Raw genomic sequence first — 13134 nt, 5'->3', positions numbered from 1 at the left:
TGAGAACACATATCACCTTTTGCTGTCCGTTTACTCTCAGCTTGGCCTTCCCCTCAACCCAGTAATCCCTGAAAAACTATTCTAGTTTGAAATCTGTTTTAGAGACTACTGCCAAAATGAAAACAAGCTTTTCTTACATGTTTAGTGGTTTCAAGATTCCTTGGATAACTAGGAAGCAGAGTGAATTACAGATATAATTCAACAAATTATAGCTTTGAAAATGAAAACTGTTGGGTAACATGGAGATGACATAGCATCTGATTTGTTTAATAATTACCATCTAGTTGGGTATTTCTAAAGCAAAACATCTGTAACTAAATCTATAAAAAATCAAGCAAACTGATGCACTAATTTAGTTGTAGGATAAAGATAACAATTTTTTCAGTTCAACAAATATTTATTTGTTATCATTTCTGTTTCAGGCACTGTGTTGGGTGCACAGGCTACCAAAACACATGAGACATAGGCAAATAAGAGTGGGAACAGTCTTAAGGAGCTTACAGTTTAGCACAGTTTGCTTAATGGGGGGTTCACAGATATTGTTAGGGATTCTGCAAGAGTTTACTAGTGGTTACAAATGGGTTGAAGAACCCTGTAGGCTGAGGCAGGAGAATGAGTTGAGCCCACAAGTTTGAGGTTGCAGTGAGTTATGATGACACCACTGTACTCTAGTCCAGATGACAGAATGATAGAGGAAAGAGAGAGAGAGATATTGAGATTGAAGAGCATTTAAGACATTTTTGACTTCCTTCTCCACGTACTGCTAGCACTTGAAGTGATTAACAGTGATAGAGCCACTCCATTAGCAGTTAAAAGAATTATTTTATTGTGTTAAGAACAACTGACATAGGACCTAGACTCTGATCAAATTTTTTAAGTGTGCAATGCATTATTGTTGACTATATGTATACTATAGTGTGCAACAAATGTGTATGACTTATTCCTTTTGCTTAGTGGAAACTTTATGCCCATTGATTAGTAACTCCTAATTCTCCTTTCCCTCATCCTGTGGCAACCACTATTTCACTCTTTGATTCTATGAATTTGACTTTGTTAGTAATAGTCAAATTCATAGAATAAGAATATAAATGGAATTATGTAGTATTTGTCTTTCTGTGATGGATTATTTTACTTATCAACAGAGTGAAAAGGCAATCTGTGGAATGGGAGAAAATATTTGCAAACTGTGTATCTGATAAAGGGTTAATCTCCAAAATATACAAGGAACTTCCACAACTCAATAGCAAAACAAACAAACAAATCCCCACCAATAACCCAACTGAAAATGGGCTAAAGACTTGAATAGACATTTTTCCAGGAGACATACAAATGGCCTAAACACTCAGCATCCGTAGTCATCAGGGAAATGCAAATGAAAACCACAGTAGGATATTACCTTACACCTGTCAGGATGGTTATTATCAACAAAACAAAAGACAAGTATTTGTGAGAATGTGGAAAAACTGGAACCTTTGCACACTGATGGTCAGAATGCAAAATGGTGTGGCCACTATGGAAAACTGTACGGAAATTCCTCAAAAAATTAAAATTGAACCACTCTAAGATCTAGCAGTCCTGCTTCTAGGTGTGTATCCAAAAGAGTTCAAATCAGAATCTCAAGAGATATTAGCATTCCTATATTTATTGTAGCACTATTCATGATAGGGAAGATGTGGAAACAGTTCAAAAGTCCATTGACTTAAGAATAAAGAAAATGTGTTATATTCATGTTGGGGCCCCACCCTGGGAGCAGGGTCCACTAAGACCTGTGGAAACTGGCTGCGATCAACTGAAGAATTATAAAGTTAGAAACAGTGGAAAAGAAAGAGACAGAGGAGAATTAAAAGTGGGAGCTCAGGGGTTCATTGCCCATTTGTGGGCTTCTGGCAATGGCCATGAGTGTTTACTCCATGCAAATACTTTTATTAAAGTCTATATGCCCAGAGGGTAAGATGAGGGAGGGAACAAACATGTCAACAGTTTCTCTGATTGAGCATATCAGCTCCTATTGTTATTATTAACCTTAAGGGTAGCCTTGAGAAATCTGAAATCTGAGCCTTGTATTGGGAGAGCTTCCTGCTTGAGATCACACACACAGATTTCTAGAGAGATGTTAAACTCCACTGGTTCCCTGTGGAGTAAAATGCCACCAGCATTAATCTCCTCTGAGGAATTGGTTCAAGAGAGGAATTTTCCTCCCATCACTACCACAGAGGATCTTCCTCCGAGATAAGGGATATATAAGCTCTTCTTCCCATATTTCAGGGCTCAAGCTACTTCCTTGATCTCTGCCCCAGGTAAATGCAAATCTTCACAATGGGTATCAGCTTTGCCTGTTTAACGGGCAGGAAATGTCCTAGAAGAAGTATCTTTTCCTAGGACTTGTCACAGTCTCTTCTATGGCCATTATTTTTCTCAGAGCACTCACAGACCCAGCAGGGGTGTTTGTAAGCTGTATCCCCAACAGGCTAGAATTTCAGGAAAGGCAGGAAGCTTGCTAGCAATGGCTTGCTTAAATATAAAACTAGCTGAGTTTTCTTTGTTCCAACTCACTCAGCTTACTTTTTAATTTTCCTCTTTGCTTTCCCTTGCCAAGAATGGGGTCTTTGTTCCCCATTCTCCCAGTATATTCATACAATGGAATACTTCTTAGCCATAAAAAGAGAAAATTCTGGAATATGTGACAGTACAGATGAAACAGGAACAAAGATGATCTTTTTAAAGGAGAAACTGTCTATTTACTGTAAGATACTTGTGTCATTTCATGCAATATTTAGGAAAAGAATGTGGTGTCCTCGCTAGTTCTTAAGCATCTTTCTAGTTTATCTTAGTTTTCAGATTCTTTCATTAAATGACAACCACTTCCCTCCTGTCACGTGTAAACATCAAGAGAATGATTTTGGTGACGGTAGAGTAAGGTTGTATAATATGGGCCAGGATGAAGGGCAGTTTCATAAACCTCTCAAATCAGATTTTCTAAATTATCTTTTAATCTTCAATTATAAACTGAAATGAAAATTATTACCATGATTTTCCTTGCTTTTCTTGCTCTCAATTCCCAGAAATTTTTTCAGTCCCTCTCTCTCTCTGACACACACACATGCACAGTCTCTCTCTCACACACACTTTTACCTTTGAAATATTATGTGCACATATAATCATAGTCCAAACCCCAAGTGATGTTGAAGTGATTTGTATCGTCTCTTTCCATCATTAATGTTAGCAACAAAAGCTAGCAGTACATCGGAGATTTAAAAAATATATCAAATTTGTGATTTTGCTCATAAACTCAAAGGTTTATGAACAAAAAGTATATGTTGACCCTGCTGAAACTTAAATTACAGTATTTTGCTGTGTATAATACACCCTGCTGTATAATATGCACATTATTAAAATAATAACCACATTTTTTGGCCCCCAAATTGTTTTTAGTTTTTTTAAAGAGATCAGAAGTAGACCCACAGCCCCATCTCCTTCTCCCGCATGAGGTGTGGGGTGCGGAGCCCGTAGCTGTAGAAAAGCTGGGAGTGAGCCCAGGTGGCAGGTGAGAGTGGTCAGCAAAACCTGAGTGCCCGACCTCCCCCACCTGTCCCCTCTCAGCCCACCCTCGTGCCTGCATCCTCTCATTTCCTATTTCTACCCAAGTCTGTCTGTGAGACGATGACCGTGGCCACTCTGATGAGAACTCCTGCAGGCTTATTTCCCAGGAAGCTGGGGAGAGGGGCTAGGGTGGCCTTCCTTCCAGGGTTCTCAATGCAGTTTTCATTTCTGAGAATTCGATTTGATTTGCGTCTGCCTTCACAGTCCTATAGTTCCCTGGAAGATGTCTCATTTTAATCTATAGTGGGAGAAAACAAGATAGCTAACTATTACTGCTACTGGCATATGAGTCTTACTTGTTTTTAGCTTTGTGGCTTCTAGAAACTTTGGCCTTTCCTTCCAGTATTTAAAAGAATCGTGCTCATCAGTGGCAGGAAGTCCTTTTGCTTCCGTATCAATATGGCCATTCAGATAGCAATGGAAATCCAGGGGCCTGAGATAAGAAAGGTGCCCCTGACAGGTCATGTTTGTTGCCAGGTTTTCCCAAATTCTCACAAGTAGAAAATAGCCATTGACAGTTGCCTTTGTTAGAGAATCGTTATTTGTTAAAAATGTCACCAGTGATTATTACTTGTTCCACACAATGAAATCTCCTATTTTTATAATTATTGCCTAAGCTCAAATTTATTAAAATTCATTAACAATTTTAGAATGCTTACCAATTTCAGAATTTCCACCTTCCATTTTATGTATCATAACCAATTTCATTAATTACATCAACCCTATCATGGAATAAACTACAGTTAATGCTGTAAGTTAGGAGCAGCAACTAAATTGTCACTTAAGGTAAATTCAATCTTATTACCACAATTTTCCTTATTTATTTGTTTATTTTTGAGACAGAGCCTCAAGCTGTCACCATGGGTGAGTGCCGTGGCATCACAGCTCACAGCAACCTCCAACCCCTGGGCTCAAGCAATTCTCCTGCCTCCTCCCAAGTAGCTGGGACTACAGGCACCTGCCAAAATACCTGGCTATTTTTTTTGTTGTTGTTGTTGCAGCCATGATTGTTGTTTGGTGGGCCCGGGCAGGATTCAAACCCACCAGCTCAGGTGTATGTGGCTGGCACCTTAGCTGCTTGAGCCATAGGGGCCGAGCCATTACCACGATTTTTCTAAACTTTCTAAAAAAAAGGATTCTGACTCCATCAAAGATGCAGCCTTTGTGTTTTATGCTATTGACTTTGTTCTGCAGCCTTTGTTTTCTGCAATCTACTAATCAAAACTCCACGTAAGGGGAAGGGCAGGGGGAAGGGTGAACTGACAGGAAGAGGAGAGGAGAGTCTATTCTAATTTATCCAGATAAATAACGCCACCTCAGGCTGCACAACAAGCAAAGTCATACTTAATAGTCATGATGGAGCACTTGTACTTGTAGAGAGCTCAGAAGCACTTGGACCTTTTTTTTTTTAGAAAGAGTGTTTCTATGTCGCCCTTGGCAAGAGTGCTGTGCTGTGGTGTCACAGCTCACAGCAACCTCCAACTCTTGGGCTTAAGCGATTCTCTTGTCTCAGCCTCCCAAGTAGCTGGGAGGACAGGTGCCCGCTACAATGCCTGGCTATTTTTTGTTGTTGTTGTTGCAGTTGCCATTGTTGCTTAGCTGGCCCAGGCTGGGTTTGAACCTGCCACCCTTGGTGCATGTGGCTGGCACTGTAACCACTGTGCTACAGGTGCTGAGCCAGCACTTGGACATTTTAATTATGGTTCCAGAGGAAATCACCAATGAAATAAAATTTTCTCTTGTTTTTTTTTAATTTTAATTTTTCTTGTGATGATACTGATTTTCTGAAAAATACTTAAGAATTCTAACACGAAAGGTCAAAATGCTTCTTCAGGACAAACCCATTCTCTTCTCAATGCTTCTTCTGGAACCACAGTCAGTGAAATCATCAGAACACAACAGCCTTTGTTCTCGGATGGACTCTCTGACTTCTCATTCCAAGACAAAGAAAGACTGAAAAGTCCAAAGAAAGAGATTTTTCTCCCAAATTCTGTATTGTTTGAATAATCCTTTTCTTAGCTGTGTGAAAATGCATGATGGAGTTATTTTTAACTGGGGACAGAACATTAATTCTGGAAAATGTTCAGATCCTACTTTTATAATGAGTGGAAATAGGTGCTGCTGATGGAAGCCTGTGCCAGCCCCGGTGTCCTGTCAACACTGAGGTGTGGGGCAGCGACAGACGATCAGGTCTGTGGTTTAGGAGTTAAAGTCTTGTAGTTGCAGCGAAGTTGTGAAGCCAGCTCACCTGGATCAAGGCCGCAGGGCACCAGGTGCTGGACGACATTCAGACAGTGTTAGCTTTTGTGTCCATTCACAATGTTTCTTTATGAGTAACGAGCCTGGATGATACTAAATTGGTTTTATTCCTTTTATTGGTTATTACGTTCGTTAAAGAATGTTAGCCATGTAGGGTGATTAAAAAACAACTGATATTACTCAAATGTGTACATTCTATTAGCTGATAAAAACTGACCCGGTCTTTCATTACAGCAGTAAATTTTCAGGTTGCACAAAATAAGTAATTTATATTCCAAATCCAGCAATCACTTCCATGTTAGTCATCCAGTTCATGTCACAGATTCCTACCGCTCAGCTGCATGTACTTAATCTCAGCACAAAAGCCAATACAAATGTGGTCGTCTCCACAGTCTAATGGTCAGTGGGGCGCTAGAGGTGAGTGTCAGCGATGGGAATCCTCCGGAGCTCTACAATCTGCGAGTCAGTCAAGGTGCCTCCCTCCTGGCTGCCTTGACCAGATTCATTATCACTGACACTGAGACCAGCACCTGCAGCCAAGACAGAATAAACATAAAACCTCAAAGTATTAGTGCGGAGAATTCTTAAGGATCAAGTCACAGTATTCCAAACATGTTTATTTCTATTTATATATATAATTATTATTTTTTTGAGGCAGAGTCCCACCTATGCCCTGAGCAGAGTGTAATGGTGTCATAGCTCACTGCACTCTCAGACTCAGACTGTGGGCATCCTGCTGCCTCAGTCTCCGGAAGCTGCTGGGATGACAGGCGCTCACCGCGGCACCCAGCTGGGGTTTTCCATTTTTTTAGGAGTCGGGGTTTCACTCTCCCTCAGCAAGTCTATTATATTCATAAAAAATGAGCTATACATTTAGAATGTATATTATTAATACCTAACAATTATAGAATTATATTTTATATTTCCTTTGGTAGTGTTTGAAGTAGAAATTGGTTTCTAAAGAGATATGTTTTTAGGTTCTCAACCTTCGTTTGTGAACTGAGGGCTCATCGAAATAGAGACTCAGGCAGGTTATTTGACTTTTTCAGTGAGGGGGTAGGATTTGCTATTATCAAACATATAACCTCCCGTTCCACATGCACTGAGGGTCTGTCACTGCCACGCGGCGTCAGGCGGTGATCTGAGAGCAGCCCCTGGAGTCGCATCAGTGCTGATGACTTGGCTGGGAATGGTTCAGATGTGATCCCGAGGTAAACATCCTTGCGTAAGACAGTGCTGAGACAGACCCACACAGGAATCCCAGGTGCCGGCGGCTGTTAACTGCAGCCGGTGCCCAGAATCTCCGTTTTCGAGGAAGCTCCACTGTTTGCTACTTTCCCCCCACAACTCAGGATAATATGGAAGACTTAAAACTATGCTACAGTAACAGCTTGTTTTCTTCTGAAATGCAGAGGAACACACCAGCTATTCTGCTCTCCCTGTGTGTGAGAGAGAGAACGGGATGTGGTCACAGGGCACGCTCATGAATCACCAGAGGTTGCAGCTCCCAGCTCCTCCCCCTCTGCTGGCCACTAGACTCTGCAACCAACAAGGAAGAAGTGAAAACCCGGATGCCCTTTCTGTTGGAGGCTGAGGAAAGGCGATTCTGCAGAGCTGGCAGCTGGGGAAGGTGCTGGATTAGCTTCATCCTAGCTTACTTGGAGAAGCAAGCTGTAGCCTCACAATGACCTTCTTCTGCCCAAGCCCTCCATCTTCTGGGCCTGTGCCCTTCACCTCCTCTCTGTTAAAGGCTGCTGTTGAAACTGTTTCCCCCCTTTGCTTCTGTGACACAAAACTGCCCATCTCAACCTCTGATCTGTGGGCTCTTCCCAGAGGATCTCTGCTTTCTCTCAAATCTCCCCTGTGGTCTCCATCTGGGGGCTTTGACCACAGGATTGGTCCCACCCTGGCCTGTGCTCCAGCCCAACGTCTCATCAGTCTCTCCAAGCTCGGGTCCTCCCTCTTCACACCCTGGCACACCATCCCTGGTGCCTCTGCTTGGAACGCCCCCTCATTCCCCACCCCTTTAATCTGGCTGCTTTCACTCCTGCACCTTTGTCCCAAGGAGACATAGTAATTGTCTTTTAATAATTCTTTTGCCCCAGTGGATTCCGTCTGTCCTGTCTTTCTGTTTCCTAACTCAACACAGTGCCAGTACACAGTGGGGGTTCCGTACCTGTTTGCTGAGTGTATGAACAAACTACACTCTGCATGATATGCCTGTTCCATCCTGTCACTCATTTTGTCCCTCGGGACCTTTCTGCATTCTACTGCCCTTTCCTTAAGAGAAAACATCAAATGACTATTGCCAGTTGTATCAAGTCTGGGACCCCTTGCATTACCTTTCAGGAGACCCCGTGATCTGGCTCTTCCCTACTGCATAGATGTATCCCAACCTTTGCCGATTGGAGAGATTTCTCTGAACTGATCAGGCCTCCTGACTGGTTAATTCTGGCCTGGGTGTCTTCCCGTCCATTTACCAAGGCCCAGATCCATACCCTTTTACAAACACTTCTTTTTACTATTCCTTCAAAATAGGGAGCTGGAGGATGTAATATTTGAAAATGAAGGTCCTTATACCTGGCAAAATTATTAATCACACCCCTTTCACTCTTTCAGACTACCCTGGCTTGGTTTTCAATGATAAATTTAATTGTACTCCTATATAAAATATATTTGTGGGCTCGGCGCCTATAGCTCAACCGGCTAAGGCACCAGCCACGTACACCTAAGGTGGCGGGTTCGAGTCCCCAGCCCGGACCTGCCAAACAACAATGATGGCTGCAACCAAAAAATAGCCGGGCGTTGTGGCGGGCGCCTGTGGTCCCAGCTACTTGGGAGGCAGAGGCAGGAGACTCGCTTGAGCCCAGGAGTTGGAGGTTGCTATGAGCTGTAATGCCACGGCACTCTACCCAGGGGGACAGCTTGAGGCTCTGTCTCAAAAAAAAAAAAAAAAAAAAATATATATATATATATATACTTCTATGAACTCTTTCCAGTTAAAAACTAGAATACTTTCAATGACAATGTTTCTCTAAAAACTTAGTAAGCTGCTAAAATTTAAGAATTAAACGCACTAAACATTTAAAAAAAATCAGATATTTATTTTCTCTTGGAAACCTCCCCTAAAGATCAGACAACACTGGACTTGGATGAACTTGGGCCAGGCACTCCCTACAGCTTGGCACTGCTTTTACCCAGCCCTCTTGAATCATCCCACAGTATTTGCCTGACCCTGAAGGTAACATTTGTACCTGCTTCTATGCCTTAAAAAGACAAAGGGCCAATGCTTCTCTGCCAGGGGGACTGGGGAACAGTCCAGTTTGAAAGAACCTCAGTGACTTGGTAAGATAGTGTCCGGACCATAAGGACAAGGCCAGTGCGGCTCTGACTCCGGCAGTAGGAGGATGCAGGCGAGGGGAGCTGAGGGGCTCAGGGACAGGATAAGGGCGCAAGGAGGAGAGACAGGGCCGCGCATAGCCCCAGGGCACAGTGGGGTTTGAGGCCATGTCTCTCAGAGAGCAGTTCACAGATGAGCTCCTTGAGGAGTATGAGGTTTTGGGACCTTGATTCTGAATGTTTTAATTTGTGGCCAACGACTTGTCATTTATTTTCTTCTAACTGGAAAATAAATCACTTCTAGGTTTCTGATAGAGAAATCAATGTTTGGCCTGACTGGGAGAGGTGGGGAATCAGGCTCGTGCCTCTGGGAGAAGCCCTGGTGAAGAAAGACCCTGTTTCTGAGCCAGATACACTCCAGGATGGACATTTTTCACTAATCATCTCAGCTTTGGATCAACATAAAAAATGCCATTGCTCAGGACATTTCTTGTTGGGATGTAAAGAGAGGGCCTCCCCCGACCCCCTGTGAAGACTGAGTCTCGGCTCTGGCTGGCGTGAGACCTTCTCCTCCTCCCTAAAATGCAGCTGTCCCAGAGGGACTGTTCCCCTTCTCCTTAAGTGCTGGTGGGGGACACTCAGGATACGTTAGACAATTCTATTAAGAAAAACAACTAATATTAACCATGACACCTCTAGTTTAGCACTGAGTGTCTCATTTGCCTGTGGAAAGGCTACTACTGCACTTCAGGAACAACTAATTGAAGGGAATCGTGTCTTCTTTTTCATAGTAAAATGTGGAAATGTTGTCTTTCTTCAAAGAAAGAAAGACAAATTATTTTAACAAAATTAAAGATGTTGATAGGGTTTTCTTTTCCCTTTTCAAAATAATTCAGTATGGTTACAATTGAGATGGAAAATCAGTCTATGACTGGCTTTGAGGCCAAGGCTTCCATTTAAAATCAAACTATTTTAATATAGTTTTTTATTGCAATTTTAAAATAGGCAAAAAAGTATTACGCTAACATATTAGCCTCAAAAACATTACCTTGCTCACTCCAGAATTCAATTATAGCTGCTAAACATGAACTTGGAGCCTGCTAACATATTTGTAAATGCTTATAAAAAAGTTATGGTGTTTTCTAATTTGGAAACTGGTTATGTGACCTTTCTTCTCTCACAGCTGTCTCAGAGGGTCTAATCTTTTTCAAGGTTAATGTAATTAGAAAGAGAATGTCTTAGCTAAAGAATGTGAAGTCTCCTGCTTGCTTCTTAGAAAAATGAAACTCTGACACAAAATTCTGTGGCATCCAGGGAAGGTCCCCTCCCTACTGAGCCAATGTAAATAATCTAGTCTGTGCTCACACCAACATGCCTCCTATTCGGAGGACAATGAGTTCTAAGAGAGATTCACAGGGCACGGATGATGGTATCAAGGCTACCCAAAGGCCTACTTAGTCAGCCCCCTTCCTGAAACCATCCCAGCCAGCCGTGGATCCTGTGTGGGGCATTCACTGAAAGCTCAGCACTGCTGTGTATCCAGGGTCACCGAGATGAACCCCAACCTTAAAAGCTTTGGCCCCGGACTCGTCCTGATTATTTCAACACGTTCATCTGGCCACCCTTCCTGCTTCTAAGAGAGAATCTGTGCTTGGATGGATCACACTTCCTACTCTTGTGACCTCTGTCCTCTCTATGACATATATATTAGATACATATTTTAGTACAGGAATTAGGGGAAGGGAAGTACACAGGATAAACCTGATTGATAGGCAAGAAAGACAAACGAATCTCTTCCCATCTGATCCTACCGTAGTGTCTGAAGTCCCACAGCTAAGGACGCATTTCTTTCACCTTGAATATTTGGGCCCTTAATGTAAACCATAGTCAAAGCTTTTGCCTGCATCTGTGTTTACAGAACACTTTACTATGAGTGCTCCTAAAGCTAAGGAAGGAGAAGGTTAAAAAGAGTGGCTGTTGAACGCCAACGGCCCATCGCTGCCTTAAATTTCTAATGTTCTCTGAGGTCAGACACAGATGCAGGGAAACGGTGGAGTCTGGCAAAGCCTGGACCACAGCGAGAAGTCGGTGGCTGACTGTTATGTGTAATCTCCAGAGGAAAATTCTCAGGTACACTACAGAAACTGTCTGTTCATTGAGAATAAGAAAATCTTTGTAATGTGGGATTTTTAAGTAGAAGGGACAATAGGGGCACATTCCCAGCTCTCTAACTTCCACCTGCATCCTTCTGATGAGATTCATTTTCCTTTCTGATAACCAGTTATCAAAACATTTAACGTTTTTGTTATTCATTTTGATTTGTTGAACTGTAGAGAAATAATTATTGTAATAATAAAGGTATAAAAGAAATTTCGAACACTTTAGAATATCATGGTATTTAAGTTTAAATTTATAAACATGTTTTGTTGGAAGGAAGCTTGAGTGGGTGAAGCATAATGTATTTTATAGTAGGATAAACTTCTCTGGACAAAGTTGAGTGGAAATTCAAGTTCAAGGAGAAAAGGGAATGATGTAAAAGTTTCAACTGTAAAAGAGAAGGTGGTTCATATATTTTAAAAAATGAATAATATCAAATTGCTAAGGTATTGAGATGTCTTTGGATTAGTTTAAAAGAATAATGTAAATTTTTTATTTAAAAATACCAAAACTTAGAATACAGTGAAAATTACACTATTTAATGCTATTTAAATTTATTATGGAAAAATACTTCAGATGTTTATTTAAATACATGTAAAGGGTTACTACATATCTTTTATTTTATTATTTCTTTTAAGACAGAGTTTCAGCTCGGCGCCTATAGCTCAACCGGCTAAGGCGCCAGCCACGTACACCTAAGGTGGCGGGTTCAAATCCCCAGCCCGGACCCGCCAAACAACAATGACGGCTGCAACCAAAAAATAGCCGGGCGTTGTGGTGGGCGCCTGTGGTCCCAGCTACTTGGGAGGCGGAGGCAAGAGACTCGCTTGAGCCCAGGAGTTGGAGGTTGCTGTGAGCTGTAATGCCATGGCACTCTACCCAGGGGGACAGCTTGAGGCTCTGTCTCAAAAAAAAAAAAAAAAAAAAAAAAGACAGAGTTTCAGTCTGTCACCTGGGTAGACTGCCATGGCATCATAGCTCACAGTAACCTCAAATTCTTGGGCTCAAGCCATCCTCTTGCCACACTCTCCTGTGTAGCTAGGGGTAGGTCCCCACCATAAAACCTGGCTAGTTTTTCCATTTTTAATAGAGACAGGGTCTTGCTCTTGTTTGGGCTGGTCTCTAACTCCTGAACCCAGACGATCTACCCACCTCCACTTCCCATACTGCTAGGATTATAGGTGTGGGCCACTACACCTGGCCCACTACATTAAATATGCCGGGTATAGTGGTTCATGCCAGTAATCCTAGCACTCTGGGAGGCCGAGGCAGGTGGACTGCCTGAGCTCACAAGTTCGAGACCAGCCTGAGCCAAAATGAGACCCCATCTCTAAAAACAGTCTGGCATTGTGGTGGGCACCTGTAGTCCCAGCTACTTGGGAGGTTGAGGCAAGAGAATCGCTTACGCCCAAGAGTTTGAGGGTGCTGTGAGCTGTGATGCCAGGGCTTTGTCTCAAAAAAAAAAAAAAATTGTTCAGGGGTTCCAGTAAAAGACTTGGAAGACCTCCTGTTCCTAGTACTTGATGTGGAGTGGCCCACAGTGAAGATGGCTCTGAGACAGATCAAGGTTTACAAGCTCATGTCACAGAGGCCAGGGCAATTGGCAAGAACCAGTGACATAGTCTTGGGGGTACTGGGCAAATTGAACAGCTCATGTCCAGAGGGCAGAGGACTCGGCTCCCATTCGACGGTGCTGTGCTAGGCACTACAAATGCTTTGCTGTTACGTTTTCTAGAAATTCTAGATTTTTTTTTTTTTTTTTTTGACACAGAGTCTCAT

General features: G+C 42.3%; 1 protein-coding gene across 1 annotated transcript in view; it reads right to left on the bottom strand.

Moving 5' to 3' along the window:
• Window positions 1-5961: 5961 nt before the first annotated feature.
• ADGRV1 (adhesion G protein-coupled receptor V1) overlaps window positions 5962-13134 on the bottom strand; it is a 552089-nt gene continuing 544916 nt past the window's right edge. Inside the window, exon 90 of the mRNA XM_012802802.2 lies at window positions 5962-6389. Coding sequence (XP_012658256.2) covers window positions 6271-6389 — 119 coding nt within the window. The 3' untranslated portion in view covers window positions 5962-6270. The remainder of the gene's footprint in view (window positions 6390-13134) is intronic.

The sequence above is a fragment of the Otolemur garnettii genome, unplaced genomic scaffold, assembly GCF_000181295.1.
Source record: "Otolemur garnettii isolate 467f Iridium unplaced genomic scaffold, OtoGar3 scaffold00017, whole genome shotgun sequence".
In the NCBI taxonomy this organism is placed as follows: Eukaryota; Metazoa; Chordata; class Mammalia; order Primates; family Galagidae; genus Otolemur; species Otolemur garnettii.
This window is presented reverse-complemented; position numbering and strand designations above follow the sequence as displayed.